This window comes from Camellia sinensis, chromosome 4, assembly GCF_055761805.1.
Source record: "Camellia sinensis isolate YWXY chromosome 4, ASM5576180v1, whole genome shotgun sequence".
In the NCBI taxonomy this organism is placed as follows: domain Eukaryota; kingdom Viridiplantae; phylum Streptophyta; class Magnoliopsida; order Ericales; family Theaceae; genus Camellia; species Camellia sinensis.
This window is the reverse complement of record NC_138964.1, coordinates 44,847,897-44,874,505: the sequence shown is the minus strand read 5'-3', so window position 1 is coordinate 44,874,505 and position 26,609 is coordinate 44,847,897. Positions and strand designations below refer to the sequence as shown.

The 26,609-nt window shown below is 37.5% G+C and overlaps 1 protein-coding gene across 4 annotated transcripts; it reads left to right on the top strand.

The window, feature by feature from the left end:
• Positions 1-1,276: 1,276 nt before the first annotated feature.
• SETH5 (transducin family protein / WD-40 repeat family protein) lies at positions 1,277-26,274 on the top strand. Of its 4 annotated transcripts, none has more exons than XR_014366407.1 (19): positions 1,277-4,630; positions 5,016-5,339; positions 5,470-5,709; positions 5,825-5,945; positions 6,009-6,166; positions 6,358-6,991; positions 8,162-8,226; positions 8,338-8,439; positions 9,172-9,314; positions 10,135-10,190; positions 16,764-17,431; positions 17,563-17,753; positions 17,881-18,181; positions 20,320-20,589; positions 20,675-20,784; positions 24,365-24,698; positions 25,119-25,529; positions 25,627-25,886; positions 25,965-26,274. XR_014366407.1 is itself a non-coding variant. In XM_028217650.2 (19 exons), the coding sequence occupies exons 1-19, from the start codon at positions 2,990-2,992 to the stop codon at positions 25,988-25,990; spliced, it is 6,036 nt and encodes a 2,011-aa protein (XP_028073451.2). In that variant the 5' UTR covers positions 1,277-2,989; the 3' UTR covers positions 25,991-26,274. The 4 variants fall into 4 exon arrangements, 1 of the variants encoding a protein (XP_028073451.2); XR_014366408.1 differs by having other exon boundaries at positions 24,354-24,698; positions 25,646-25,886; XR_014366409.1 differs by having other exon boundaries at positions 24,354-24,698.
• The last annotated feature ends 335 nt before the right edge of the window (positions 26,275-26,609 follow it).

The following is a 26,609-nucleotide window of genomic DNA, read 5'->3' as shown; positions in this document are numbered from 1 at the left end:
TCACTCGATTTCCTCCGCTTCTCCGTTGGCGATGGTGACTTCTCGAACTCTTCCTTCCGACACGGCGTGATCAAACCCTATATATGTCAAACATAAAACAGAGAATTGAATCAATATATATCACACACACAGACACACACATATATATACCTTTATATATATATATATATGTATTTAATCAATATATATATCACACACATATATATACATATATGTATACATAAATATCTTACATATATATACCTTTATGTATATTTCTGATTTTGTGGGAGGTTCTGCAATCGTAAATGGGTTGGTATTGATGATGACAGGAGTAGAAGGTGAATTAGAAGGCAGTGAAGCTGTAGAAGTTGGATGAATTAGAAAGCAATAAGGGTATTTTTAACAATTCATAATTTATAATGAGTGACATCAGTACTTTCTGTTAGATCTTCTAACGGCAGTCACGTTTGGGGAAATCTTGATATTGTTAGGTAAGGTAAGGGAAGTTACTGTAATTATTCAAATTACATGGGAGGTTTCTATATTTGTCAAAAACCTCAGGGGAAGTAAATGTAATTTATCCTAAAATAAAAATAAAAATAAAAATTAATTTAGTGAAGTCTCCTCATACTAGGTGGCAACATTATATATATTAAAATAAAAAAATTATCATACAAAGCGTAAATAAATTTTAAACCTAAGGCATTGGATTTCATTAAATACATACTAATCACTTAACCAATATACAAATTATAATATTAAATTTATTATTATTTATTTTTAGTGTAAATTACAAACACACCTCTTAAGATTTACTTAAATTATAAATTATTCCTGTGATTTTAGAAATTATATTATACCTCCTAAGGTTTCTAATTTCATAACAAATAGGTCATTTTTTAATAAATCATCAAGTTAATAAACAGTTTTTAATAATATTAAAATTTTACTTCAATTAATAATTCAGATAATTTTATTATTGTATAGGTAGACAATTAGAAATTTTATATTTTCAATTAATTCTATTAAATAAAAAATTCTGACAAAAATTATTTGTAATTTTCTAACAAGAAATAATTCATGTCTTAAACGAATTTCATAGGCTGTATTTGGTGCCGTTTGGTAACACTTTACATTTTCAGTTTTCTGTTTATATTTACAAAAGTTTTAAAAACTCAAATAAAAACTTGTTTGGTAAATTTTTGATTTATAAATCAGTGGTCTCAGTTTATAAATTTGGCCAAAAAATATAAACTCAAAAAATGTGTTTCCGTTTTGAGTTTTGAGGTTTTTTTTTTTTTACCACCCAACACTAGCCACCACCTGCTACTATTTTTCACCACCGTCTTCCGCCATCACCACCTACCCCCCACCACCACTTGCCACCACCACTCACTACCCACTTGCCACCACCATCCACTACCCATTACCACTAGCCACCACCAACTTGCCACCCACTCGCCACCACCACCATCACTACCATCACGACCCACCTGCCATCCACCTGCCACCACTCATCACCCGCCACCACCACTCACCACCCACCTGCCACCACCATCCACCACCTGCCACCACCAGCTACCCACCACCACCAGCCACTTGCCACCCACCCGCCACCATCACCCACCACAACCACCACCACCATCACCCACGACCCACCCGCCACTACCACCCACCACCAACCACCACCACCACTACCACTATCACGACCATCACCTACTCGCTACCACCCGTCACCGTCACCCACCCACCCACTACCACCACCACCCGTCACCTACCCACCACTACCCGCCACCACCCGCCATCCGCCACCCACCTGCTACCACTCGCCACTGTCACCACCACCACCACCACCACCCACTCGCTATCACCAACCACCCGCCACCGTCACCCACCCACCATCACCACCCATCACCTACCCGCCACCACCCACTACCTGCCACCCACCTACCACTACCACCTACCACCCGCCGCCACCACCACCCACTCGCTACTACCACCACCACCACCACCCACTCGTTATCACCAACCACCCGCCACCGTCACCCACCCACCATCACCACCCATCACCTACCCGCCACCATCCACCACCTGCCACCCACCCATCATCACCACCCATCACCTACCCGCTACCACCCACCACCTGCCACCCACCTACCATCACCACCTACCACCCGCCGCCACCACCACCCACTCGCTACTACCCACCACCGTCACCCAACCACCCACCACCACCACCACCACCCGCTACCACCTACCACCACCTATCCGCCATCCGCCACCCACCTGCCACCACCACCCACCATCCGCCACCGCCGCCGCCACCACCACCACCACCACCCACTCGCTACCATCCACCACCCACCCACCCACCACCACCATCCACCTACCTACCACAACCACCCGCTACCCACCACCCACCGTCACCATCCACCTACCTACCACAACCACCCGCTACCCACCACCCACCGTCACCACTTTTCACCGCCGTCTTCCGCCGCCACTTGCCATTTCTCACTCTTTTTATATTTTTAATTTTTAAAAAATATTTTATTAATTATCAAATGCATTTGTAATTTATATTTTTTTAAAAATAAATAAAAATCAATTTATAAAAATTTTATAAATATAAATTTAAAACGTGAAGTTTACCGAGCAGACCGTAATTCTTATTTTTATTATACTTCATAATTCTCCCTAGTATTGATCATCCGAGTGAGCAACGTTCCTCGAGTAAACCATTAGGGCTTGATTTGCTTCTTCAAATTTCAAACCATCCCCAACTTTTTTTCCAGCGAATCGCAGCGCAGAGGTATTTCTTCAAAGGAACCGTTCAATCTGTGTTCTTCACTACTCTCTCTCTCTCTCTCTCTCTATACATATATATATATATATATATATATGTATAAATGTATCATTGTAGTAGCATATCATAGATCAGCAACAACAGCAACAAAAGAATCAAGTTGTTATTACTTGAATTCTAAGCAAGAAAAGGTCCGGGGACATGACGACGACTGGGCGGGTGAGCAAAGCAGCAGTTGAGGAGGAGATGGAGCTCGATCTGGATGCGTTTCTGGTTGGCTCACCGACTACCAGCGACGAAGACGATGACCAACTCCTTCACATCCCTCGTCGAACCGTCGACGAAATCCTCAACGATTCCTCCTCCTCCTCCTCCACCTCACCTTCTACTTCCTTCAATCACTCCTTCCTTCGACCTCCTCCTCATCCACATCATGAGGACAATTCTAATACTAATACTAATACTAATACTAATACTAATAATAAGCCCTCCTCTTCCTCCTCTCGATTCGATGATGATGATGAGGCCCTTAACTCGATTCCTTCCCATTCCCACTCCAATTCCAAATTTAAATTTAGTCGGATGGAATCGGGTGGAGATTCTTTTTATTTAGGTGGTCGGAGTAATTTGTTGTTCGGCGGCGTTGGCGTTAGGTCAACTGCGAAGCCTGGTGCTGCACTTGCTGCTGCCGCTGCTGCGTCCCGATCCATTCCCACTCCTCATGCTACTGCACTTCTTAAATCCAGAAGAGAGACAATTGGTGCTCTGCGTAATGTTTTAGAAGACAACAACACTCCTCCACAGCAAGAATTGACTTCAAAAACTAGTGCTGATTCCGATGCCTGTGCTGCTCAACCTGAGGCCTCTGCTGTCTCCAATGATGATGGTTCCAATGGTGTTGCTTCTTCTGAGATTAGTCACAAGTCATCATCATCATCAGAAGAAGATGTTCCATGGGATAATTATAAATCTGCAGTGCCGGTGGATGGGGAGGCTTTGACAGACTGTGACAGACAGGAGGAAGAACTAGCAAAACAAGCATCTCAAGTGCACAAATTATGGGTTAATGATTCGCAACAAGTTTCCTATATTAAACCCCAAATCAAATCTCCTCTTAACCCTGATGAAGATGATTTGAAGAATGTGGAAGACAACACCACAATCTCAATTGGCAATGATTTCAAAGATGACCACCATGTCCCATCATCATCTCCATCAGGGAATGAAAATAATGGTGTTATTTCAGAATTTGTTGAAGATATAGAAAAGGGGATCGCTTCTTCTACTGGCTCTGATGATGATGGAGGAACAAGTATTGAGGAGGAGGAATTGACAACTGTAATAATGTCGGAAACGTCTCAACTTGAGAATGCCGTGCCTGGTTCTAGAGATGAAGAGAGTCGTACTACTACTACTGCTAGTTCCAAAAATAATGTTGTGGATCTGGTTGAGGGCGGAATTAGTCAATGGGAGGAGAGCAAGAGTGGTGGTGCTAAAAGGACTGAAAAGAAATCGCACCCTTCCCTTAATCCCCTTGAATTAGCTGAAGAACTTGAGAAGAAACATGCCTTCAGTGGTTTGGATCGGGAAAATGATATTGCTGCTCAACCAATGAGACTTGAGGGAGTCCGGAGGGGGTCAACTGCTCTCGGATACTTCGATGTTGATGCCAGCAACACTATCACTCGGACCATCTCATCTCAGGCATTCAGGCGGGATCAGGGATCCCCACAAGTTGTGGCCGTTCATCTCAACTTGATTGCTGTGGGAATGTCAAAAGGGGTGATTCTCGTTGTGCCCAGTAAATACACTCCTCATTGTGCTGACAACATGGATGCAAAGGTTACTTACATCTTCATTCACTCATGTCTTTTCTCAATTTATTTATTTAAGGATTTGGCTTTAGTTTTTGTATTTTTAGGCATTGCCCCCAAGAACATCTCTTCTGTGTTGCTGTGCCTTACTCTAGCTAAAAATAAATAGGTTTTGACAAATACAGTCAATTGTATACATCCATCCAAGAGGGTAACAAAGATAATTACTTTACAGAAATCAAAGTGGCAATGAATTTCCCTTCTTCAGTGGGGAATCTCCAGTACTCAAAATCTTACCTGTCAAGCAAAGTTTGAGTTTTAATGATGATGGCATAGTGTGCATGATTTTTGCATTTTGATCTTTTTAATAGAATTAGCTATGCTCCTGCTAAACTATGTTAAACATATGCCAGATGTTGATGCTTGGATCACAAGGGGATAATTCTCATTCCGCAGTAACAGCCATGTGCTTCAATCATCAGGGAGACCTACTCTTCTCAGGATATGGTGATGGACATGTTACTGTTTGGGATGTGCAGAAGGGATCTGCGGTAAAAGTTGTTACTGGTATACATGATGCACCTGTAGTACATATGTTATATCTGGGACAGGATTCCCAAGGTACTCGCCAAGTTAGTCGACAGTTTAGGGTAGTTAGTGGTGATAGTAAGGGTTTGGTTTGGTTGATTACTTTCTCAGTGGTTCCATGGCTCAATAGATTTTCCTTTAATAACACGGTAAATCCCTTCTTTTGTCTTAATAATATGCTGCCTATTTGGAGGATTCTTTTAAATACTTGTTCTGAATTGATAGCGAACAGATTATACTACTCAGGTTAGATTACCTTGTTTATGACTACTGAAACAGTGCCTTCTTGATGGTCGAACAACGGGCAAAGTATTATGTGCTTCTCCACTGCTTTCTGATGAATATTGTGGAGGTGCTTTGATGTCCTCCCAGGGGAATGCTCCAGGTTCAAGCAATAGTATTGGTAGCATGATGGGAGGTGTGCTTGGGGGAGATGCTGGTTGGAAACTCTTAAATGAAAAGTCTTCTTCAGTTGAAGAAGGGGTGGTCATATTTGCCACTTACCAAAGTGCTCTGGTGGTATGAAGCTTTTAAAAAATTGCATTGTTTAAAACACTTTCTGTCTATTGAATTGGCGACTTGCTGTTGGTTTTTCTGGTTTTCTATGTATTAATGTCATGGATATTTGCTATAGGCAAGGGTGAGTCCTAGTGTTGTGGTCTATGCTCAACTTTCAAAGCCTGATGGGGTTCGGGAAGGTTCCATGCCATACACTGCTTGGAAATGTATGGGGCAGCAAAATGGTTCTTCCACTGGTATGTATTAATGTGTTTCATGGAATGTCATATTGAATGTTCTGAGATATGATATTGTTGCAGAAAATGTGCCAGTGGAAGCATCAGAAAAGGTTTCACTGCTAGCAATTGCTTGGGATCGTAAAGTTCAGGTTGCAAAATTGGTCCAATCAGAATTGAAAATATATGGGAAATGGACACTTGAAAGCTCAGCAATAGGTGTAGCATGGTTGGATGACCAGGTATTTTTTGTTTTGAATTCTATTGTTTTGCTTGTTTGTTTGTCCTTTGTTAGGTATTAAATAAATTGGCTTTTAATTCTTTGTCGGGGTTGTTTTCTCATGTTTTTTTTTGTGTATAATGAGAAAGGCTTGTTTGGATTGTTGATCAGAATAGAAGGGATAACAATAATAATGATTTTATTCTTGTCCAGATGTTGGTGGTTCTCACATCAAATGGACAACTTTGTTTGTTTGCAAAAGATGGAACTGTGATTCACCAGACAAGTTTTGCCATTGATGGATCTATAGGAGACGATCTTGTTGCTTATCATACCCACTTTACAAATATCTTTGGAAACCCTGAGAAAGCTTATCACAAATGTATAGCTGTAAGAGGGGCTACTATATATATACTTGGGTCAATGCATCTAGTTGTTTGCCGCCTTCTCCCATGGAAAGAACGAATACAAGTTTTGCGGAAGGCAGGCGATTGGATGGGTGCATTGAACATGGCGATGACACTTTATGATGGTCAAGCCCATGGTGTTATTGACCTTCCTAGAACCCTGGATGCTGTACAGGATGCCATTATGCCCTACTTGGTAGAGTTGCTCTTGTCATATGTAGATGAAGTATTTTCTTATATATCAGTGGCATTCTGCAACCAAATTGGAAAGCTGGAACCATTGGATGACTCAGAGAGGCGAGCTAGTTCTGTCCATTCAGAGATCAAAGAGCAATTCGCCCGTGTTGGTGGTGTTGCTGTTGAATTCTGTGTTCATATCAAGAGAACTGATGTCCTCTTTGATGAAATTCTTTCCAAATTTGTGGCGGTTCGACATAGAGGTACATCCATGGTGTTGATGCTTCATGTTGAAAACCCTGGCTGATTTCTAAATTTTGCTGATCTCTGGGTAAATATTTATAAATGTCTGATGATGAGTCACTTTTCAAATACTCATTATCAAAATTCTGATCAAATTATGAATAGGTTGACAAAATAAGTTGATTATGTCTTTCCAAGGTGATAAAAACAACTAATGATCTAAAAGTGGCCTCTTGAATGACAGCATAAAAAAAATTTCATGCCATGTTCAAAATTGAAGGGAATTTTTCTACCATACAATACAAATCTTTAGACATTCTTAACACCATATTTTGCAAGTACTCACCCCTAATCATCCTCATGAAGTATTCACATTTCCCCCTTGTAATGTTGTTTTTCATCTTCCTTTCCTCACTGGTTCTCCCAATTCTACTGAAGTATGACAGACGATAATTTTTCTGTAATGTTTTACCCACCTTAAAAGTACATATCAAAAAGGGAAAGAAAATCCCTATCACAAATTCTTTTGAGAATGAGCAGGATCCTGTAGGAAAAAAAATTGCAGAAGTTTTGTTCCAATTTATTTATTTTGTTTATTTATTTTTTTGCAGAAATAACACAAGTTTATCGTAATTGGCTAAGTTAGTGTTTCTTATGTTGAAAGTTCTCTAAACAAACCTAAATATGCATAAGGGCAAACCCAAAAAAAATGCAAATTGGCATTAATTAGTAATCCTCATGACAATTCTTATCAATAAACTCCTTTTTTTTTTTTTGGTCAAATACTATAGAAGTGAAAATGTTGGATCTTAAAGTGATTTTGGATAATAGCAAGAGCTTCTTTGTAGATATTTTTGGAGGGTTGAATAATTGATTGTGCAAATGCCTAATGGGCTTTCTTTATTTACCATAGATTTTCTTGTACCACACATTCCTTTTGCCAGTTTTATCAGTATCATATTTGATATATCATTAAGTAAATAAGAAAACACAAATTGAATTTAGCTTTCTTTTGCGCTCTGAGAGTGGTTAGATTCATATTAACACATTCAGCTGCAAATTATTTCAGTGCACTGTGAATACTTCCTTATATATCGCCAAAAATGGTGATAGTTCTTATAATAAACTGTGTGGTACCTTCAAATACACTTAATCCTAATATGCCAAAATTTATTTTTTTGCTTCTACAGACACATTTTTGGAGCTTTTGGAGCCATATATATTGAGAGACATGCTTGGTTCCCTACCTCCTGAGGTACTGCTTACTTTGATGTGTTTATACTTTACGAAAGCTAACCAATAGACTCTAATTTTTATTTTATTTTATGTTAATCTGTTTATTTTACATTTTTCTTTTGGGGCAAAGATTATGCAAGCGCTGGTGGAGCATTATAGCACAAAAGGTTGGCTGCAGCGGGTTGAACAATGTGTTCTCCATATGGACATTTCTTCCTTGGATTTCAATCAGGTCATTTTGCATTCATATGTCACAGGTTCTGTCATTTGTTTTTTTCAAATCGATCAATACCCATTGACAAATACATAGTAGAATTTATATGTTATTTCTTAATACCTATGAAGCATGGAGATGGAGGCATGCTGGAATAGATTTGACATGGTGCCAACAAGTCTGTGTGCCAATTTCGAAAATTATGATTTGTATATGGCAACACGTTTGTATCTTATATAATGATTCTCATGACATTGTTGGTTATATACGTTATATTAAGGCATAAAAATCATTCTTTAAGAATCTAATATTCCATTTTCATATGAGGAAATTGAAGGTCGTGTTCATAAACAGGTTGTGTTCATAAACATCGATGTAGAAAGAAATTCAGCTTGATTTATTGTAATCATATCTTGCTTCTTTCAGAAATAGTCCTAGTATTTACTTGCATTTGTACTATTTGTACTTTAATGCCAAACTAGAAAGGCAAAATTGCAAGATTCAATGAGTGGTGGATATGACCTTGAATATCTTATCTGTATAAAATATGACGATATTATTTTTGAATTATGAATGTCTCTATATTATCAGCCATGTGCACTGGAAGTATCCATTAAGAGTCCGGATCCCATTTACATGTGCTTCATAGCTTCTATCATTCATCATACTTCTCTTCTTCATTCTTTTTCCCTTGATAAATATTGATATTTTCTGCATGATTGGTTGGTAATTTTGTATCTCGTCTTGTAGGTTGTCCGGTTATGTCGGGAGCACAGATTGTATGGTGCACTGGTATATTTGTTTAATAGAGGTTTAGATGATTTCAGGGCTCCTTTAGAGGAGCTCCTGATTGTTTTACAAAATAGCCAAAGAGAGAGCGCTGCTGCCCTTGGGTATGTTGCTTGATAAAGTCAAGTTTTCTAATTAATAGATAATGGAACACGTTGGGGTACTATATTTGCTACTATGTTTGGTCATTTTCTGCAATGTTATTATTTTTCTATTTATAAAAAACACATTTTTCCGTATATATGAATGTGTGTGTGTAGGAAAGAAAAATAGGGAATTTGAGCTCCTGGTGTCAAGTTTGAAGACCAATGGTGTACCGTTTGGCCCACAAGGCTGGCAATTTCTTCTTTTTTCCCCATCATTGTTGATAATTCTTCTTGACTTGTAGATTTGTGTTTTCTTATTTGAACTTAAAGACTGCTTTTTATTCAGAAAATAGTAATTATTATTATTTTTTTAAAATTGGGGAGTTATAATGAAATTTATGTCTGTAATTTGTTGCAAAGTTGTGTTGAGTTAAATTTATAATATAAGTTTCTGGGAGAACAGATGCCAGCTATTCTAAGTTTAGCCACCCTGTTAAAAGTAGGCTTCAATGGGGGCCACTGTGAAATTTAATCTACCTGAACTCAACATGCTGACCATCATGCAGCTTTGATCAATAAAATTTCTTGCTGAATGATGATTTGGCCTGCCAGGGTGGTGTTTTGGGTAGGACTTCTGGAAATGAAATTGTACCCTGGCCTAGTGGTGTGGCATAAATGTTCACTTCACAGTACTGTGTGATGCAAGAGATTTTTGCCCCTCCATATGAGAAACTTCAGAGGAATTTTTTAAATAAAAAATTATATTGGATACAATATATTGTTGGTTTTGTGGTACCATTTCAGAGTGGTCACTTACTATCATGGCCTGTTGAAACAGGTACCGGATGCTTGTTTACCTGAAGTACTGCTTTTCTGGTCTTGCTTTTCCACCAGGTATGGTTTTAGGATAACATTACTAAACTCTGACGATTTGAACAATTTCATGAGAATTTTGCACAATTTAGCTCGTCTTGATGGTGCTAATCTTCTATTTTCTTTACCCAATAGGGGAAAAAGAAAAGGAAAAAAAAAAAATGCATCTTGAAATTTATTATTCATGTGATGTTTGATTGTTTTGTGAGTATTGAAATTAATTAGCTTCTTATGTGAGGAATTGCATTATCTGAATGAATAATTAAGGTCTACAAGACGTGGGAGCGATCTACTTGATTCTGCTGCTTGTTTTATTAAGACAATTGAAATGGAGTCCAATAGTAGATACTTTCTCTTTCAAAGATGGCTAATGCTTTTGAACTTTCATTCTGATAATCTCTGTGGTATGTACAAATGTAACACTAATGTCTTACGGTTTTATTTGTTCCTTTTTGCTACGTAATTTTATGTACTTAAGAGGCTTTTATTGGGTGCTTTTGCCAGTGTTGTGTAGAGAGCATTGTTTTACAGCATTAATTGTTCATTTTGGAATGAGGGAAATGATGGAGGAGAATGGTGTAATTTTGATATTGCACTAAAAGATGTGGTAACTTTCCCTTTTCACTTGTAGAGGTAATCGCTCTAAAGGTTAAGTGTTGAAGGCAGGCGTGAACTATCATCTAAAATTCTGGTAACTTCTAAGAATTCGAATTGATGTTTGTCTATTGTCAACGAAGACTAACATTATAAGTACACTTGGAAGTTCCTAGGTGTACTCCATGTCAAATTTGTTGGAGAGAAGAAGAGAATGATCAGAAGTGAGGAAGAAGGTACCATCTCTTGAAAGGACAATAAAAACCAAGAATAAAATCCCAAAAGAGAAATCCCTGAGGTAGTCGAACTTCTTTTAGTTGCGAAGCTTTCTTGGCCCATGAAATCCAATGGAAAATATCAACCAACTTTGTAGAAAAGTGACTCAAGTCCTTCACTATGTTACACGGACTTAGGTATGGATATCGGGTGTGGGTGCGTATCTAGAGGTCAGACACTTCAAAATTAAAAATTGAGGATGCGTGGATATGGATCTAAATTTGGATACGGGTACGGGAATATGTTAACTAGTTTTTTTAAAAAAAAATATATTTATTATATGAAGATGAGTTAAAAAAAAAACTAAGGAATAACAGATTTTGTTATAAAAAAAGAAGAAGATATAAATAACAAATAAAAATTATAAAAATCATTTTAGATATAAAATAAATTATATTATATATGATAAAATAAGTTATTTTTATTTTAGACATAAAAATTATATTATTTATGATATATCATATTATACAAATTTTTTTGGGTGAATAATATTATATAATATGAATATGAATAATATTATATATTATTATATTAATGCAATTTATATTATATAATATAAATGTAATTAAAAAGATGAGAAAAGAGAAAGATTGAGAGAAGAGTAGACAAAAAAAGAAGAGAGAAGTTGACAAAAGAAGAGAGAGAGAGAGTAGAGGGAGATCGAGATCGAGAGACAAGAGGAGAGGAAGAGAGAGATCGAGAGAAGACAGAGAAGACAGAGAAGGAGATCGAGCGAAAGTTGAAGTTGTCGAAGCCGGCGACCAAAGGGATCAAAGTTAGCGACCGATGTCTTCGCCCTTTCGAACAGCAACCGGGTTCTCTCTTGCTCTCTCCTCTTCCATTTCTTTTGCCATATCTGTTTGTAAATAGCCGTATCCCGCACCCGTGCTCGTGTCGTGTCGTGTCGACATAGGTACCTCCGAAAATCTAAAGAGTCCGCGTAACTTAGGTCCTCCATAACAGCCCATAACTTTTTGAATAAATTAGTCTTATGGAGTAGATGCCATGGCCTTAACAATCACATGGAAGATCTCTAGACCTAAAGCGCAAGCCAAGTACTTCATCCTTCACATTGCTGGTGATGATTGAACTCTTTTGAGAATTATTAACAAATTTTAGGAAGAGAGAACTTTCTTCTCAAGCACACTAGAACCATCCGATGACCTAAGAATGAAGAAAAAGTTAAACATTTTATCAATCTATTACATTTATTCAGATATACTACGTGGCATGGCCACATAACTCCAAGATGGCATCCATAGAACATGGTACCGAGTGTCAATCTCGTGAAATGGCACATAGATGGTGCCCTTGCCTGGAACCAAGGCACTTATATAAGACCCAAACAGCTCAGGCATCCCTTGGATCGAGTGACGAGTCTCTGCTCAAGTGGTTGTCTCCTCCTCTTGTGGACAACATGCTTGATGCTCCCAGCTCAACAGAGTAACCCCTTGATTGAGCATGTTCCTCCGCATTCCTATCTTCTCAAGGTCTTGGCATGTTCATTCTCCAGTTGATTATGCCCTCTCCAATACACCTGCTTGGATCTCCAACCTTGGCTTGACCAGTTATCTCCTACCAAGTGGTGTTCTTCTGAGCAAGCCTCCTATCCACAAGACAAAATAATTTGTTACGGACAATCACACATATCTAGTGAAGATAATGGCTTAGGAACCCCTATGTAGGATCATCATAGGATCTGTGGCTTGCCTGTCTCGCCCCTTGGAGTGGCTCAATATTGATTGGCCTTGGAGAGAGACTTTGATCAAAACATTTGACATCTTGAAGAAAGTATCATTCTTACAATTGAAGCATTGTGATACGACCCCCAAGTCATGATCACTAAGGGTGTAATCGGCTTGGTTCGGTCGGGGTTTTGGATAAAATTTCTACCAAACCAAACACCTCAGTTTTGTGCTCGTGTGTACTGAAACAAACTGCATAGAGTAGGCGCTCAAACCAAACCAAACCAAACCAATGAGTGTTGTGTTGGTTCAGTACGATTTGGTTTACTCAGAGCTAAGATATTAAAAGCAATAACTTCCCCAACCCAGCAAACAATCAAATTGACACAATGTACATATATATATGTCTACACAAATTGAAAATAAGAGGGGAAATTGATGGAAGCAAGAACTTGATATGAGACCTAGGAGAGGACTTTGGATTGGAGGAAATGGGCAAGACTTATCTTCTCTCGTACACGTCATTGTTAACTATGAACCCATGATTTGGAGCCGGTGAACCTTAAGAAATCTAGACGTGATTGCTAATGAACCTCAAGAGGAAGAAATCAATCAAATTCGCTAGCTAATGATTGTTGTTATAATATTTTGTCATTGATGTTCAAATCACCTAGATGCTGCTGCAATTTACATGTAGTTGGCCCTAAGGAAAAAAACTGCCAAGGAGCGGAGGCTTTGGCTTTGTTTTTTCTTCTGCAATTCTGGAGGAGACAGCTCAGCAGGGAAAGAAGATAAGAGGTAAAGAAACTTACAAATCAAAGAGGGGTACAAAGATAACATAGCAAAAAGAAGGGAGAACATGAGAAGAGATAAATAAAAGAAAATGAGAGAGAGAGAGAGAGAGAGAGAGAGAGAGAGAGAGAGAGAGTTCTTTGCTTTGTTCATAAGTCTAAAATTATTGTTTATATGTATATAATTCTAATCTCTGAGATGAATAGAGAGGTGTACTTTGGGAAGTGGGAACAACATTAATAATAATCTTAAAGATAAATGGATAGAGAGAGAATGATTGATTGATTGTTACATTTATTATACATAACAATATGAAATGAATAGTAAATATTGGTCAAATTTGGTTTAAAATTTTGAAAAATGTAAATCAAACTAAAAATTGGTTTTTTTCATATGGAAAACCGAACTGATTAAACCTAATAAAATAACCAACTGTAATTGACTGGTTCAGTGAATTTCCTTTGCTTCAATTGGTTTGGCTGTTTTTCTTGGAGATGGAGTTGGAAAACATCTGGGTTATTATACCAAGGGGTTAAGCCACCTATCTCCCAATGTGAGATATTGCGCTCGATTGTGCTGACCTCATGTTTCGACTCCCCTATATGAGGAGACCTCTATGCATGCAAAACAATATAAGCTATCAACTTTCTTCTTGCAAGCTTAAAATCTCTCTCTCTCTCTCTCCTGCGATCCTCTCTCCTTCTAGGGTTGCCTCAGGTCTCACCTCTTCCACCTCTAGTGGTTCCTTGCCATGTTCCCAGAAGAACCCACTCCGGCCAATTCAGAGCCAACCTTCCACAATCAATAGCTTCCTTAGTGATTTCATCAACTACGAGTGTCAACTACATTGAAACAAATCTAGTGAACTTCAACTCCTTTCTTGGTTTTGATGGCAACTCTTAAATTTGTCTTCTTTAAAAAGATGTTTCTTTGTTTCAGGCTGAGTCATCTTTCCCCTTTGACAACTGCTCTCTGGGGACCTTGAACAATGAAAAATGTAGGGATAATGACTAGTGAGGACTTAATAAGAATATTTTTTTCCTAGAAAGGTGTGGCCCTTTATTCGACAACACTAGGTGTTTAGATTTCTTTTACTCCACAAGATTCTAGAACTTAAGAACCAATATATTCCTTTGTTTTGGGTACACCAAGGTTCTTGAGTGGCCAGCCGTGGCATAATTATATTTGGGTAAATTAAACTCACCACCCTTGAGTTTTGAAAAAAGTGAGACATTGGGACGGATTTAGAAGGTGGTTCAAACTGGGTTTGAATGACTTAAATTTATTCTAAAGATATGAGAACTTAAAATTGTTTGAAGGAGATGTTTCCTTTCAATTACTTGAACTTAACAATTTTATAGCAGCATCCCCACTTTTTTGTTTTTTAAATCCAGATTATATGGCTTCTTTATTGATTATTTGTTCAGTGTATACTTTTGTCTTTGATAAATAGAACAATTAGTGAATCTTGACTACAATTTAGAATTTTCTTGTTTTAAAAATTTGTTATATATTTGCAAATTTAAGTTCATTATTTTTTTATTATCTTAAAAAAGCTCTTTAAATATAAAAGATATTAATAAAGTGTGTATAGACTACATAACAAACACCCAACCAATGAGCAGGAAAGATTTTATTTATTTATAAAAAAATGAAAAGATTAATGTAGCAGAGGGTGGCAGGAAAGAGACCAAAACTTAAAGAGCTAGTTTTATGATATAAAGTGGAATATAGGAATCCTTTGGGGGGGGGGGGGGGTGTTACATATAGTTTACATAAACACTGTGAATCTTGTATATATTTACACAGTTTCTAAAAATTTTGCAAGGGCGGGGCGGGTATGGGGTTGAAACATTCGACCCATAGCAGGGGTGGGTTTTATCCACGGGGGCGGGGGTGGGGAATGGCAAACCCGCCCCGTGGCCATCCCTAGTTTTGATAGCTTTAACCTTACTAGAATGGAGACTAGTGTCATTATACCAAACCTGTGGGGTAATTATATTTTTATCAAACCTCAGGGGAGATGAGTGTAATTTACCCATTATATTAATATATACTGTATTTCTCATGGACCATAACCTCTTCTAAGCTAGCCCCTCAACCACAAAGCTTTTATCTAGATGAATGAGACAGATATAAAGCTTCTTAGAGGGAAAGGCTTCAAGGGAAATAATAAATTCACTGGCAAATTATTTATCAAAAAATAAAAACTTGGAATTCCCCTTTCACAAATAACCCACAAACCTTGCTCTCAAGCTAGCGAAGAGACAAGGGAGAGCTTCCTTTGACAATACCCCTAGGAACACAGGAAGGCGCTGTTTGGGAAGTTTGGTTTTCGGTTTTTTTTTTTTGTTTTTTTCCACTAAAAGACAAATTGGTTACAAAACCAAAAAAAACCAATCCAAACAAAATATCACATCAAATTCCATAATCATTTCACTTTTTATCTCACAAACATCACATCCAACCACAAAAAAACCCAACTATCTTCCCAAACACAAAATTTTTTTTCTCTAATAATATCTTACAACTAAAAAAACTTACAAAAAAACACACTTCCCAAACACCCACGAAATCTCTTCAGCTGCCCCATTAACAAGGATTTCATGTTGAAAGGGATGCATACTCTGATACCAATTTCCATTTGGATATTCATCAAGAATAATAGGAAAACTCCAGTGAATTTTGTTGCTGATCAAAAACAAAAAAAAGAAAAAAGAAAAAAGAAAACTCCAATTAACATGTTCATGCTTCTTCCAAAAACTAGCCTTACGGTCTTATCTTGTTTTTGAAAATTTATTTTTTAATAAATGTGACCCATCTAATAAAAGCTTGCAAATTTGTCAAGTGCGTTATTGGTCTTGGTGACCCATCTGAAGATTGTTCCTGGATGATTGTCCTTGGTGATCCTCAACTGCAATGTAGTATTAAGCTCAAAGTTGTCAAGTGCATTATTGTTTCCCAAAGCTCATCTGCTTCCTCTGAAATACATGTTTGAGAAGCAATATTGTTTTGTTAGTATTTTGGTAAACGCAAAGCAGCAAAAACCCATGGAACTATTAGACATTTTGAAGCATTAAAATTTTATTTTTGCATGCCAGCTTTCAAAACGTATATGGTTGTGTATTATGGTGCTTGAAGCTATTTAATTTTTCTGCTTGATCGTCATTATTATTATTTTTATTTTCAGGATAACATTATGGAATTGATTGAGCAACAATTGAGAGTTACAGCATTTGTTTTGCAGGACATGGAACTCTCCCCCCTATACGCTTGCCATCTCTTAGGACAGAGCTTGTGCAGTTTCTATTAGAGGCTTCAAATGCTCCTAAATCATGCATAGTCACAAGCTCCTTATCCACAGGAGCATACCTTAACCTGTACCATTTCTTAGAGTTGGATACTGAGGCTACCTTAGATGTTTTGAGATGTGCATTTGTTGAAGATGAAATCCCAATATCTGACTATTCGTTGGATGATTCAGCCAATGGAAATGTGGAGGCTGAAAAAGAAAATGATTCAATGCCTGCAGGTCAAAATGGCTTGGTCCAAAAAATGGTAGATGCTCTTATTCATGTTCTTGACAAGGGCACCTTCCAAACAGACAAGTCTACCGGCAGTGGTGATATTGAATTGGTAGAAGTTTGGCCTTCAAAGAAAGACATAGGTCATACATTTGAGTTTATTGCGTACTACATTTCCCGTAAAAAAGCTATTGCTTCTAATAGTACACTGACTCGGATTCTTGAGTATTATACATTTGACATTAATCATCCACCAAGTGTCTCAAAGCAGAATATTCAGGCTTTAAGGAAACGAGAGAAGCAGATGCTTGCCCTTTTGGAAGTAGTGCCTGAAACTGACTGGGATGCATCTTATGTATTACACCTATGTGAAAGATCTCAATTTTACCAGGTATGTGTACGATATCAGAGCTCTATACTCTCTCTCTCTCTCCCTGGGTGTGCAGTGCACCTGCACCTGTCTGTGCTTTCATGTTTACGCTTATGTAAATGTTTTTTGAATTATTATGTTTTCATTTCTAGGTTTGTGGATTAATTCATGCCATCAGACATCAGTATATTTCTGCTTTGGATAGCTACATGAAAGATTTCGACGAACCTATTCATGCCTTTTCCTTTATCAATGATACATTGGAACAGCTGAGTGACACTGAAGCTGATTCTTTCCGTTCAGCAGTCATTTTTCGAATTCCAGATCTGATTAACTTAAGCAGGTGATATGCTTTGATAAGTATGGAGCTATCATGGATCCTGGTTTCACATGTTCAGTTATATGTAGGATTTTCTGCTGTGAAGCTAATGCTTTTCTGATGAATGTTATGCTTTTCTTACCTTTTACAGAGAGGGTGCATTCTTTCTGATTACTACCCATTTCAGTAGGGAAAGTCAACATATTTTATCTGAACTGCACTCTCACCCCAAAAGCCTTTTCCTTTACCTAAAGACAGTTTTTGAGGTTCACTTATCCGGAACCCTCAACTTTTCTTGTTTAAGAAAAGACGAGACTCTGGAATTTCCAATTGGAAGAAGAGCAAGGGATCAGTTAGTGGAGGCATACTTAGAAAGGATCTCTGAATTCCCAAAGTTCCTGCGTAACAATCCAGTTCAAGTGACTGATGATATGATTGAGCTTTATCTGGAGGTGAACATTTCAGCATTTCTATATGTAATAATAATTTAAATAGTGGATAATGTGTGTCTTCCTTGTGTGTTTAATGTGATTGTGTTGAGTCATGTGATATTGTCTGTGTTTCTTAATTATTTTATTTTATTTATAATTTATGTTATTAATTGTTGAGATCTCAATTCTAAGAAGTATTATCCTTGGAATTTCGTTGGCTACTCAAATAATCTTGCTTCTTTGTCAGCTCATTCGAGGACCATACTTTTAGTTTGTGCAATTTCAAATTACTTCTTCTCAGCCCTGCCATCTTTTTTGCCTGTTATACCGCAGATGGCTCGGTTGTGGACCTAGTTGAGTATGGACATTATGGACACTTTATATGCTCTGTCAGACTGGAAACTCTGTTTCTCACTCCCCTTCTTTTTGTTAGAACTATCAACATAATCATAGAGCTCATTTTAGCATAAATGGATTGCTCATGATTGATTCTAAACACTCAGCTTTCTCTACTTCATCTTCAATATCTTGAATTGCTTATTATTAAATGAAGAAAGAGTACAAAAGGATACAACAAAGGATAAGAAGTCCACTTAAAAAGAAAGGAGAAAAATGAAAAACTGTCATATCATCGATAACTGCTTCCGGTTTAGGTGGACGTCCTAGCAAATAAACACCCACAAGAATTAGCTTATCGACTCCCCGAACAATACTATAAGAATTGGTACTGAACATCCCCTGTAATTGTACATGCTCCCATAGCAATAACATATTTTGGTTTAGGCATTTGCTCTTATAGTCTCACTAAAGGAGTCATTTTCATTATTATTGTTCTGGATAAAATTGGTGATCCTATTAACTTGTCCCGACCTAGGATAATAAACTCATGAGCTTGGTCTTGCTTTACTGTCAAGAAATGAAAGAAGACTTCCATCTCTAAGTTTAACTCAGATGTAGCTCCCGTCTTTTTGGGTGTGAAGCAGTGTCTAACCAAAATACCCAACAAGTGCATTGGATTGATGATAAAATAGAATTCTGGGTTCCAAATTGTGATTCGATTGATGATGAAGAAAGAGAATTTGTGGTTCAGTTCTCCATATTAACAACTGAGAATATGGGTTGATCAAATTCTATCGAGTCAAACTCACTGATTATTTATTGAAGAATGGCTTTGGTTTCCAAATGATTGAACAACTAGGAGCAATTTATTTATGATAGTTAGTTGATAGTCATAAAAAGACCCCATTTGATGGGACTTAAGGTTTAGTTTGGTTTGGTTAGGTTAGGTTAGGTTAGGTTAGTTGGTAGTCATAAAAAGAACCTAATGAATTATGAGTTCAATACACTCCGTTTAGGGGGAAGACATTAGAACAAAAAGATCCATTAGATAATGAACTATTAGTTCTAAGCCATCTGTGGAGATTAATCAACAATTTGAAGTACTTTTCTTGTGTATTCTTGATAAACTAGCCTTCATATATAATTGTAGGAAGATTTGTTTGGGAAGTAAGATGCCTCTTGGACGTCTCTTCATCTGCAAATAATTCTCGATGTGAAAACACTTAGATGAAGGGCTGATCTTGGAAAAGGAAAAAGAGTGGATTTGTAGGTTGCCCAATGAATTGAAAATTATGTATCACACACCACATTCTAGTCTCCAAAAATAAACAAAACAAAGGAATTCCCTTGAATGGGAATAATATTGTAGCCCAAAAAGAAGACAATAACAATTCTATCCTATAAATCTTATAATCCTTCAAATTTATCTTCAAAAATCTTTGCATTCCTTTCCCACCAAATCACCCAAAACTTACACAAATTACACAATCCCAAAGCACTCAAGCCTTCTTGTTAAGACCATCCTCTGTAGTCAATCAACAACATTTGAATACAAGTAGATGGTGCCACCCAATAAATCTCCACCAACGGAAATTATTTGTACCATAAAGCTGTAGCATTGAACAATGCCGAAGGCAAGAAAAAAAAAAAAAAGAAGGAAAAGAATGAAAATAAAAAGATCTATGCTTTTGACTGTCCCTATAAAGTGCTCCAATTTTCTCTTATAACTTATTGCTACATGTTGATTTCAAAGCTCTCTTGAAGCACTTATTGAGTTGTGTAGCACTTAAAATTTTAAATTATGCATTTTACTTTTGCAGCTATTATGTCAGTATGAACGCAATTCAGTTCTCAAGTTCTTGGAGACCTTTGAAAGCTATAGGGTGGAACACTGTTTACGGCTGTGCCAGGAATATGGGATCATAGATGCCGCTGCATTCTTATTGGAAAGGGTTGGTGATGTTGGGAACTCCCTTCTTCTTACCCTTTCTAGTCTCAATGACAAATTCATCATGCTTGATACTGCTGTGGAAAGTCTAGTTTCTGATGCTGGTATAGAGCACTTCAGTGCTACATTAAAGAAGGAAGAGGTTCGCAGAAATGTCTCATTTTTTGTTTTCAAATGGAAAGTCAAAAAATTGAATTTAAATTTTATTTTTGATTTTCCTCTTGCAGGTGAATGACATTCTTGAAATATTACATGCCTGTATTGGATTGTGCCAGCGAAACACCCCTAGATTGGATCCCGAGGAGTCAGAATCCCTCTGGTTTTTGTTGCTTGATTCGTAAGCCCAACACACATCTCCAGTAGGCTCGTTTTCTTTAGTTTCATGTTTGCTAGAATTGAAATAAAATAGCAGATCAAGAGCAAGTTCTATCTTCATGACAACATGTTGTCTTGGTCTCTTGGACATGAAATTTGAATCATAAGTTCAATGGCTGATGGAAGTCTTTGCACCAATACTTCTGTTTAACCTGCTAATAGTAATTTCAAAATGTAGATTAGTTTAATTTTAGATACATCGTACTGCATATTGCTTGTCCTCCTAAAACTGTAGCCATGTCCAACGAAATAGTAAGGTGGGTGTGTTGGTGTGGGAGGTTTTAGATTGGGAGAATTTGTTGAGGGAAGGTGTTGCTACAGGAATTCTAGATATGTGGGATAGCATGATTATCTTTTATTGATGAGATGGAACTTATCAATCTTCCTTTGATAGGAGGGATTTTGAATGGAGTCCAATAACACTAGGGCAATCCCTCCATGTCTTAGATTGATCAAATTTTGGTTTCTATTGATTGGGAGGAGCATTTCTCTAAGGTGGTGCAAATACCTCTTCTTGCTTGAGAGGGGAGGTATTAGAAGAATGCAAACTCTTTTCAGATTAAAGGGGATAGGAACACACCTTCCTTGCAAGAATCTCTTACTAGAGGTGACTTTTCCACGATTTTGTGATTCAAAGTAAGAATTTTGTTATTGTTAGTGAACTGTTGTTGTTAGTGAACTGTTATTTTTATAATGAGAATTTACTATGCTTATGTTTAACAATTTAAGTGGTAATGTAATATAGACATTTAGCATGTATATTACAACTAAGCAACAAAAATATTTCTTATGATTTATTTACATATGAAATACATTAATGTCAACCTTAGACTCTTCTATATGTCATGCTCCTGATTTTTCCCCTGCCTTTGCACCTACATCATGCAACTAAGGAACGCATGTTTCTTCCATAAGGTGGCTATTGTTCATGGATGGAGCAACCTTATTGACAAAGTCAAAATTGGTAATTGTATCTTGCAAGTGGAGGAAAGAGTGAGAAAGGATTGCTAATTCCTATGAGGAGCTCAACTCTAAAAGGAGGGAATGCGGGTCGCGAGTGAATGGTATTAATTATAGATTCATTTCCATGGAAGAGATGATATGTTTGGAAAGACCTTTCACAGATGAAGAGGTGTTCTTTGCGTTAAAGACCCTTAATGGGACAAAGCCTTTGGGCTTAATAGGATGACCACTTCTTTCAACACTATTAGAGTTCACAAGATGCGATGGAGATGATAGCTTCATTTTTTAGATGGGGGACTTCAAGAGGAGCTTGATTTCTTCGTTTGTTGCTTTAATTTCTAAGATTGGGATGCTAAGAACAGTAGGGATTTTAGACCCATCAGTCTTCTTGAGGGACTTATAAGTTGGATGAAGTGTTGGCTTACCATTTGAAGGTAGCGGTAAGGTCTCTAGCATCAACTGTTTAGTCTCTGTACTTGCTTGAGCGGTGGTATCATTCCCAACTTTGTATTTGAGCTTACCTCTAGGCTCATCATTCAAATGCACTTAAGTTTGGGATGAGGTTATTGAATGGTTTCAATGGCTTTGGAGTTATGCTTAGTAGGGATAAATAATGGAGGTACGTAGTGTCGATTAAGTATGGCATGTCATGGTGAGATTTGAAATCTTTGGAGGTGGAATTGTCTCATGGGAAAAGGTTGCGAAAAGGAATCCAGAGGGTTTGGGATGATTTTGTGGATCATATTAAATTAAAGGTTGGCAATGGTGAAAGGGTGAATTGTTGGAGCCATTAGTGATGTGGGGAGTTTTCCTTTGAGAGGTTATTTTTGGCTATCTTCAGTTTGGATAGAAATAAGGATGCGCCTGTGGTGGATTATGCTCATAGGGAGGCAATCGTACCTTTAGAAATATTCTATTGAGCAGGCATATGCAAGATTGGAATATGAATAAGTTATTGCCTTCAGTTGTTGTATGAGCTCCCAAGCTTTGTTGAGCACCAAGACACTTTTTATTGGGTTTCCTTGTCTAGAGAGAAGTTTGAGGTGAATCCATGGAGTTTTGTTCGCATATTGCGGAGCTTCTTTCCATTGGAAACGGATATAGTCGGTTGGCCCCCCCTCAAAGTTTGCCATTTTTTTTAGTTGGAAATGTAGTTTTCGAGAAGATTCTTATCATTTATAGCCTCATTAGGAGACATGCATCTACAGTTAATTGGTGTTACATGTGCAAAAGTGATGATGAGAATGACCCTCATTGGCAGAGGAATTGTGGAATTTGATTTAGTTGATGTTTGGGATGTCTTGGGCTTTCCATAGAGTAGCAGTGGTGGACCTCTTGCATTCTAGGTGATGTGGCAAGGTGGTAAAGTGCAGGAGAAGGGCATGACTTTTGATTCCTTTATGTCTTATGTGGATCATTTGGGGTGAACGTTTTTTTATTTTTTTTTAATTTTTATTTTATTGGTTGAAGCAAACTATCCTCTATATAGGCTTAAGAGTTGTTTTTTTGAAACTTGAGATATGTGAGGTGTATATATATCTTTTGGGTCTGTTTGAGATCTATGTAATATATTTTATTGTCCTTCTAAAGTCCCTTCTAAGGACAAACCCTTTTAAGGTGCCATGTTCGGTTGGAGATGAACATGTGTCGAATACTGACATTTATCGAACACTACCGAACACATGTTGTACACGCTTAGAAACATGTCCTATTATTATAAATGACAATATGATTTTGTAAATTATTACTAGTAAATAATTTTTAGATGAGAGGTATGTGGTTTAAGTCACTAATAGTCCCAATAGCTTAAGCTATTAGGAAATAGGCCCCCCAACAATATATATCAAACATCAATACTCTCCCTCACATGGAACCCCGTTTTGCACGTGGGGAAGCAATCATCAATATACATAGACAGAAGAGACAATACAAATGAAAGAGAAAGAATGCAAACGATGACCAAAGGCAAGTAGAGAGGCTTGAATCCAAGACCTCTCTCAATCAGAGCTCTGATACTATGTTAAGTAACCAATTGTCTTCAAAACTTCAGCTATTTGGAAACGGACCAACAATGTATGTCAAACTATTCAACAATTCATACATGGAAAAGAAAGAAAGGAAAAAGATTTGATAGGTACAACCTCATGTGAATCAAAGTCCCACATCACCTAGGTACTAATTTAATGTGCGCGTAAGGGCACCCTCGTCACAACGGTTAGCTTTTGAAATAAGTTCTACCTAAGACTGTGTAACATGGTATCAGAGTTAGAGTACTTGGGGATGGGTAGGTTGTATGTCCCTAGCCTGCACGTGGCAGGTGCTCGGCACCGAGTGAACTTGTTGCGCATGTAAGAGGGTGTGAAGCAAAGTCTCACATCGCCTAGGAACTAACTTAACGTGGAGTATGTAAGTGTTTTGGCTTTTGCTGTTAAGTTTTGCCCAAGACCGTGTAACATCTCCGACTTACATTGTTCTATTACTTTGTGATGTTCCCCCCTCTAATTGTTGCCATGGAAATTTTTGTAGTTAGCCTGTTATTTTTCTTCCCCAGTTCTAATAGTTGTTTAGTTTCATCTCAGGTTTTGTGAGCCTTTGATGGATTCATTTAATGAGAAAATGGTTCCTCAAGGTGAAACTTACATTGGAACACAAGCTGAACCATTGGGTGGGCAAGAGAATGAAGAGGCATGCATAATTAAGTGGAAAATCTCAAAATTCCACAAAGGTGCTCATATTTTGAGGAAATTGTTTTCTCAATTCATCAAAGAGATTGTTGAGGGAATGATTGGATACATTCGCCTTCCCATTATCATGTCAAAGCTCCTCTCTGATAATGGTAGCCAAGAATTTGGTGATTTTAAAGTTACCATATTGGGAATGCTTGGGACATACGGTTTTGAGAGAAGAATTCTGGTATGTGTACTACTACTACTACTACTACTACTACTTTTCCCTTTTTGTGTCACTTGTATTTTTATTTCAACTTTAGCTTATCCAGCCTCTGTTCTTAGACAAGGAGATAGAATAATCTAATCCACTTCAGAGAAAATAACCTTAATTTGTATTTAGTATATATGTGAATACATGTACATTGTATTTTTTTGTTTTTGGCCGTTCTGCTATATGTCAATAACTAGGTGTAATCTCTAACTTCATGTACATGTAGTACCCCTGGTGGGTGCATAGCTGTTATTCTATTTATAAATCTGTGTTTATGACTTTATTTACTTCATACAAAAGGATAGATTGAAATGAAAACCAATCTATATCTTCCAGACATCATCAGTCTGATTCTGTAGTTTCCATATTGACCTGTTCCTCTTGTTAATTTAGGACACTGCCAAATCCTTGATTGAGGATGATACATTCTATACCATGAGCTTGCTCAAGAAGGGGGCTTCCCATGGTTATGCTCCCCGGAGTCTTCTATGCTGTATCTGCAATTGCCTTCTCACCAAGAATTCTTCTGGCTCTAGCATTCGAGTTTTCAATTGTGGTCATGCAACACATCTCCAGTGTGAACTTCAAGAAAATGAGACATCGCACACGGGCTCCTCAGCTGGATGCCCTGTTTGTTTGCCCAAGAAGAAGGGTCAGAGGTCTAGAAGTAAGACAGTGCTTTCGGAAAATGGATTAGTGAGCAAGCCTCGATCAAGACCACAACAAGCTCATGGAACTATTTCTCTATACCCACATGAAAGTGAGGCATTTGAGAATCCACATGGGTATCAACAAATTTCAAGGGTAATTTAATACTTAATTGTCTTATCTTCATTCTTTCTACTTTAGTTGTTTTGTTTTGTTTTGTTTTTGAGTGTGTGTGTATTGATGACTCATGAAGATGAACTTGGGTGCGACAGTTTGATATCTTGACGAATCTTCAGAAAGACCAGAGATTGATCCAAATAGAAAACATGCCTCAGTTAAGGCTCTCACCGCCAGCTGTTTATCATGAAAAGGTTAAGAAAGGGATGGATCTGCATACGGGTGAAAGTAGCAGTGGTCTTGCAAGGGTAGAAAAACCATATAAAAGCAGGCAACTTAGAGACCTAAAAGTGAAGGGGTCATCTATTAGATTACCTTTGAAATCAAACATTTTTGGTGAGTTACATTACCATTCTGTGATTTAAATTGCTAAATTATGTGTTTTGCTTCTCTGACATATGGAGGCTTTTCTAGGCAAGGAGAGGTCAAGTAAGCGGTGAAACAATTATCGTATATTATACATCAACATCATTGAGGATGAGATTTTTATCAAGGCAATCTACCGGCAGATGAATGGCTTGGATCAAAATAAATAGTCAGAAGAGTTGGAAGTAGCCATTTTAACCTTTATATTTTGTTGTCATCATCATGTTTGTTTTCGTGGTGTCCAGGCTTGTAAATTGTTGTATGTAACATAGGGAAAAAAAAAAGTTTTCACAACGAATACTGTATAGAAAATCAATCAATCAATCAATGGAGGGAATATTTTAGATTTTGCTCGAGAGATGAGATGCTTTTACTTAAATGGACTCAAATTGATTAGTACTGTGTTAATTCCGATAGCTGGATGGATCATGGATGTGCAGGCACCAGATAAATTACAAAAAAAAATGTAGCAATAATGACCTTTATAAATGTGTACAGGAGAGGATTTTCTACAAAATTCTGACAGAGGTGCCAAAGCCCCTAAGCCTCATCCAAAGTTAATCTCTCTCTATCTCTCTATGTATTCGAAACTGTAATCCATATCTATAGGAAGAAACACAACACCACCAAACCAATATGTGTTCAGCTTTCTCTGCAACTAAAATCATCCAACCCCGACCTCGCAAATCCACC

Coding starts and splice junctions, on each gene's coding strand:
- SETH5 (XM_028217650.2), top strand. CDS start 2,990: ATGACGACGACTGGGCGGGTGAGCAAAGCAGCAGTTGAGGAGGAGATG. Junction 8,227..8,337: donor TTGGTTCCCTACCTCCTGAG/GTACTGCTTACT, acceptor TTTGGGGCAAAG/ATTATGCAAGCGCTGGTGGA. Junction 20,590..20,674: donor CTACATTAAAGAAGGAAGAG/GTTCGCAGAAAT, acceptor TTCCTCTTGCAG/GTGAATGACATTCTTGAAAT.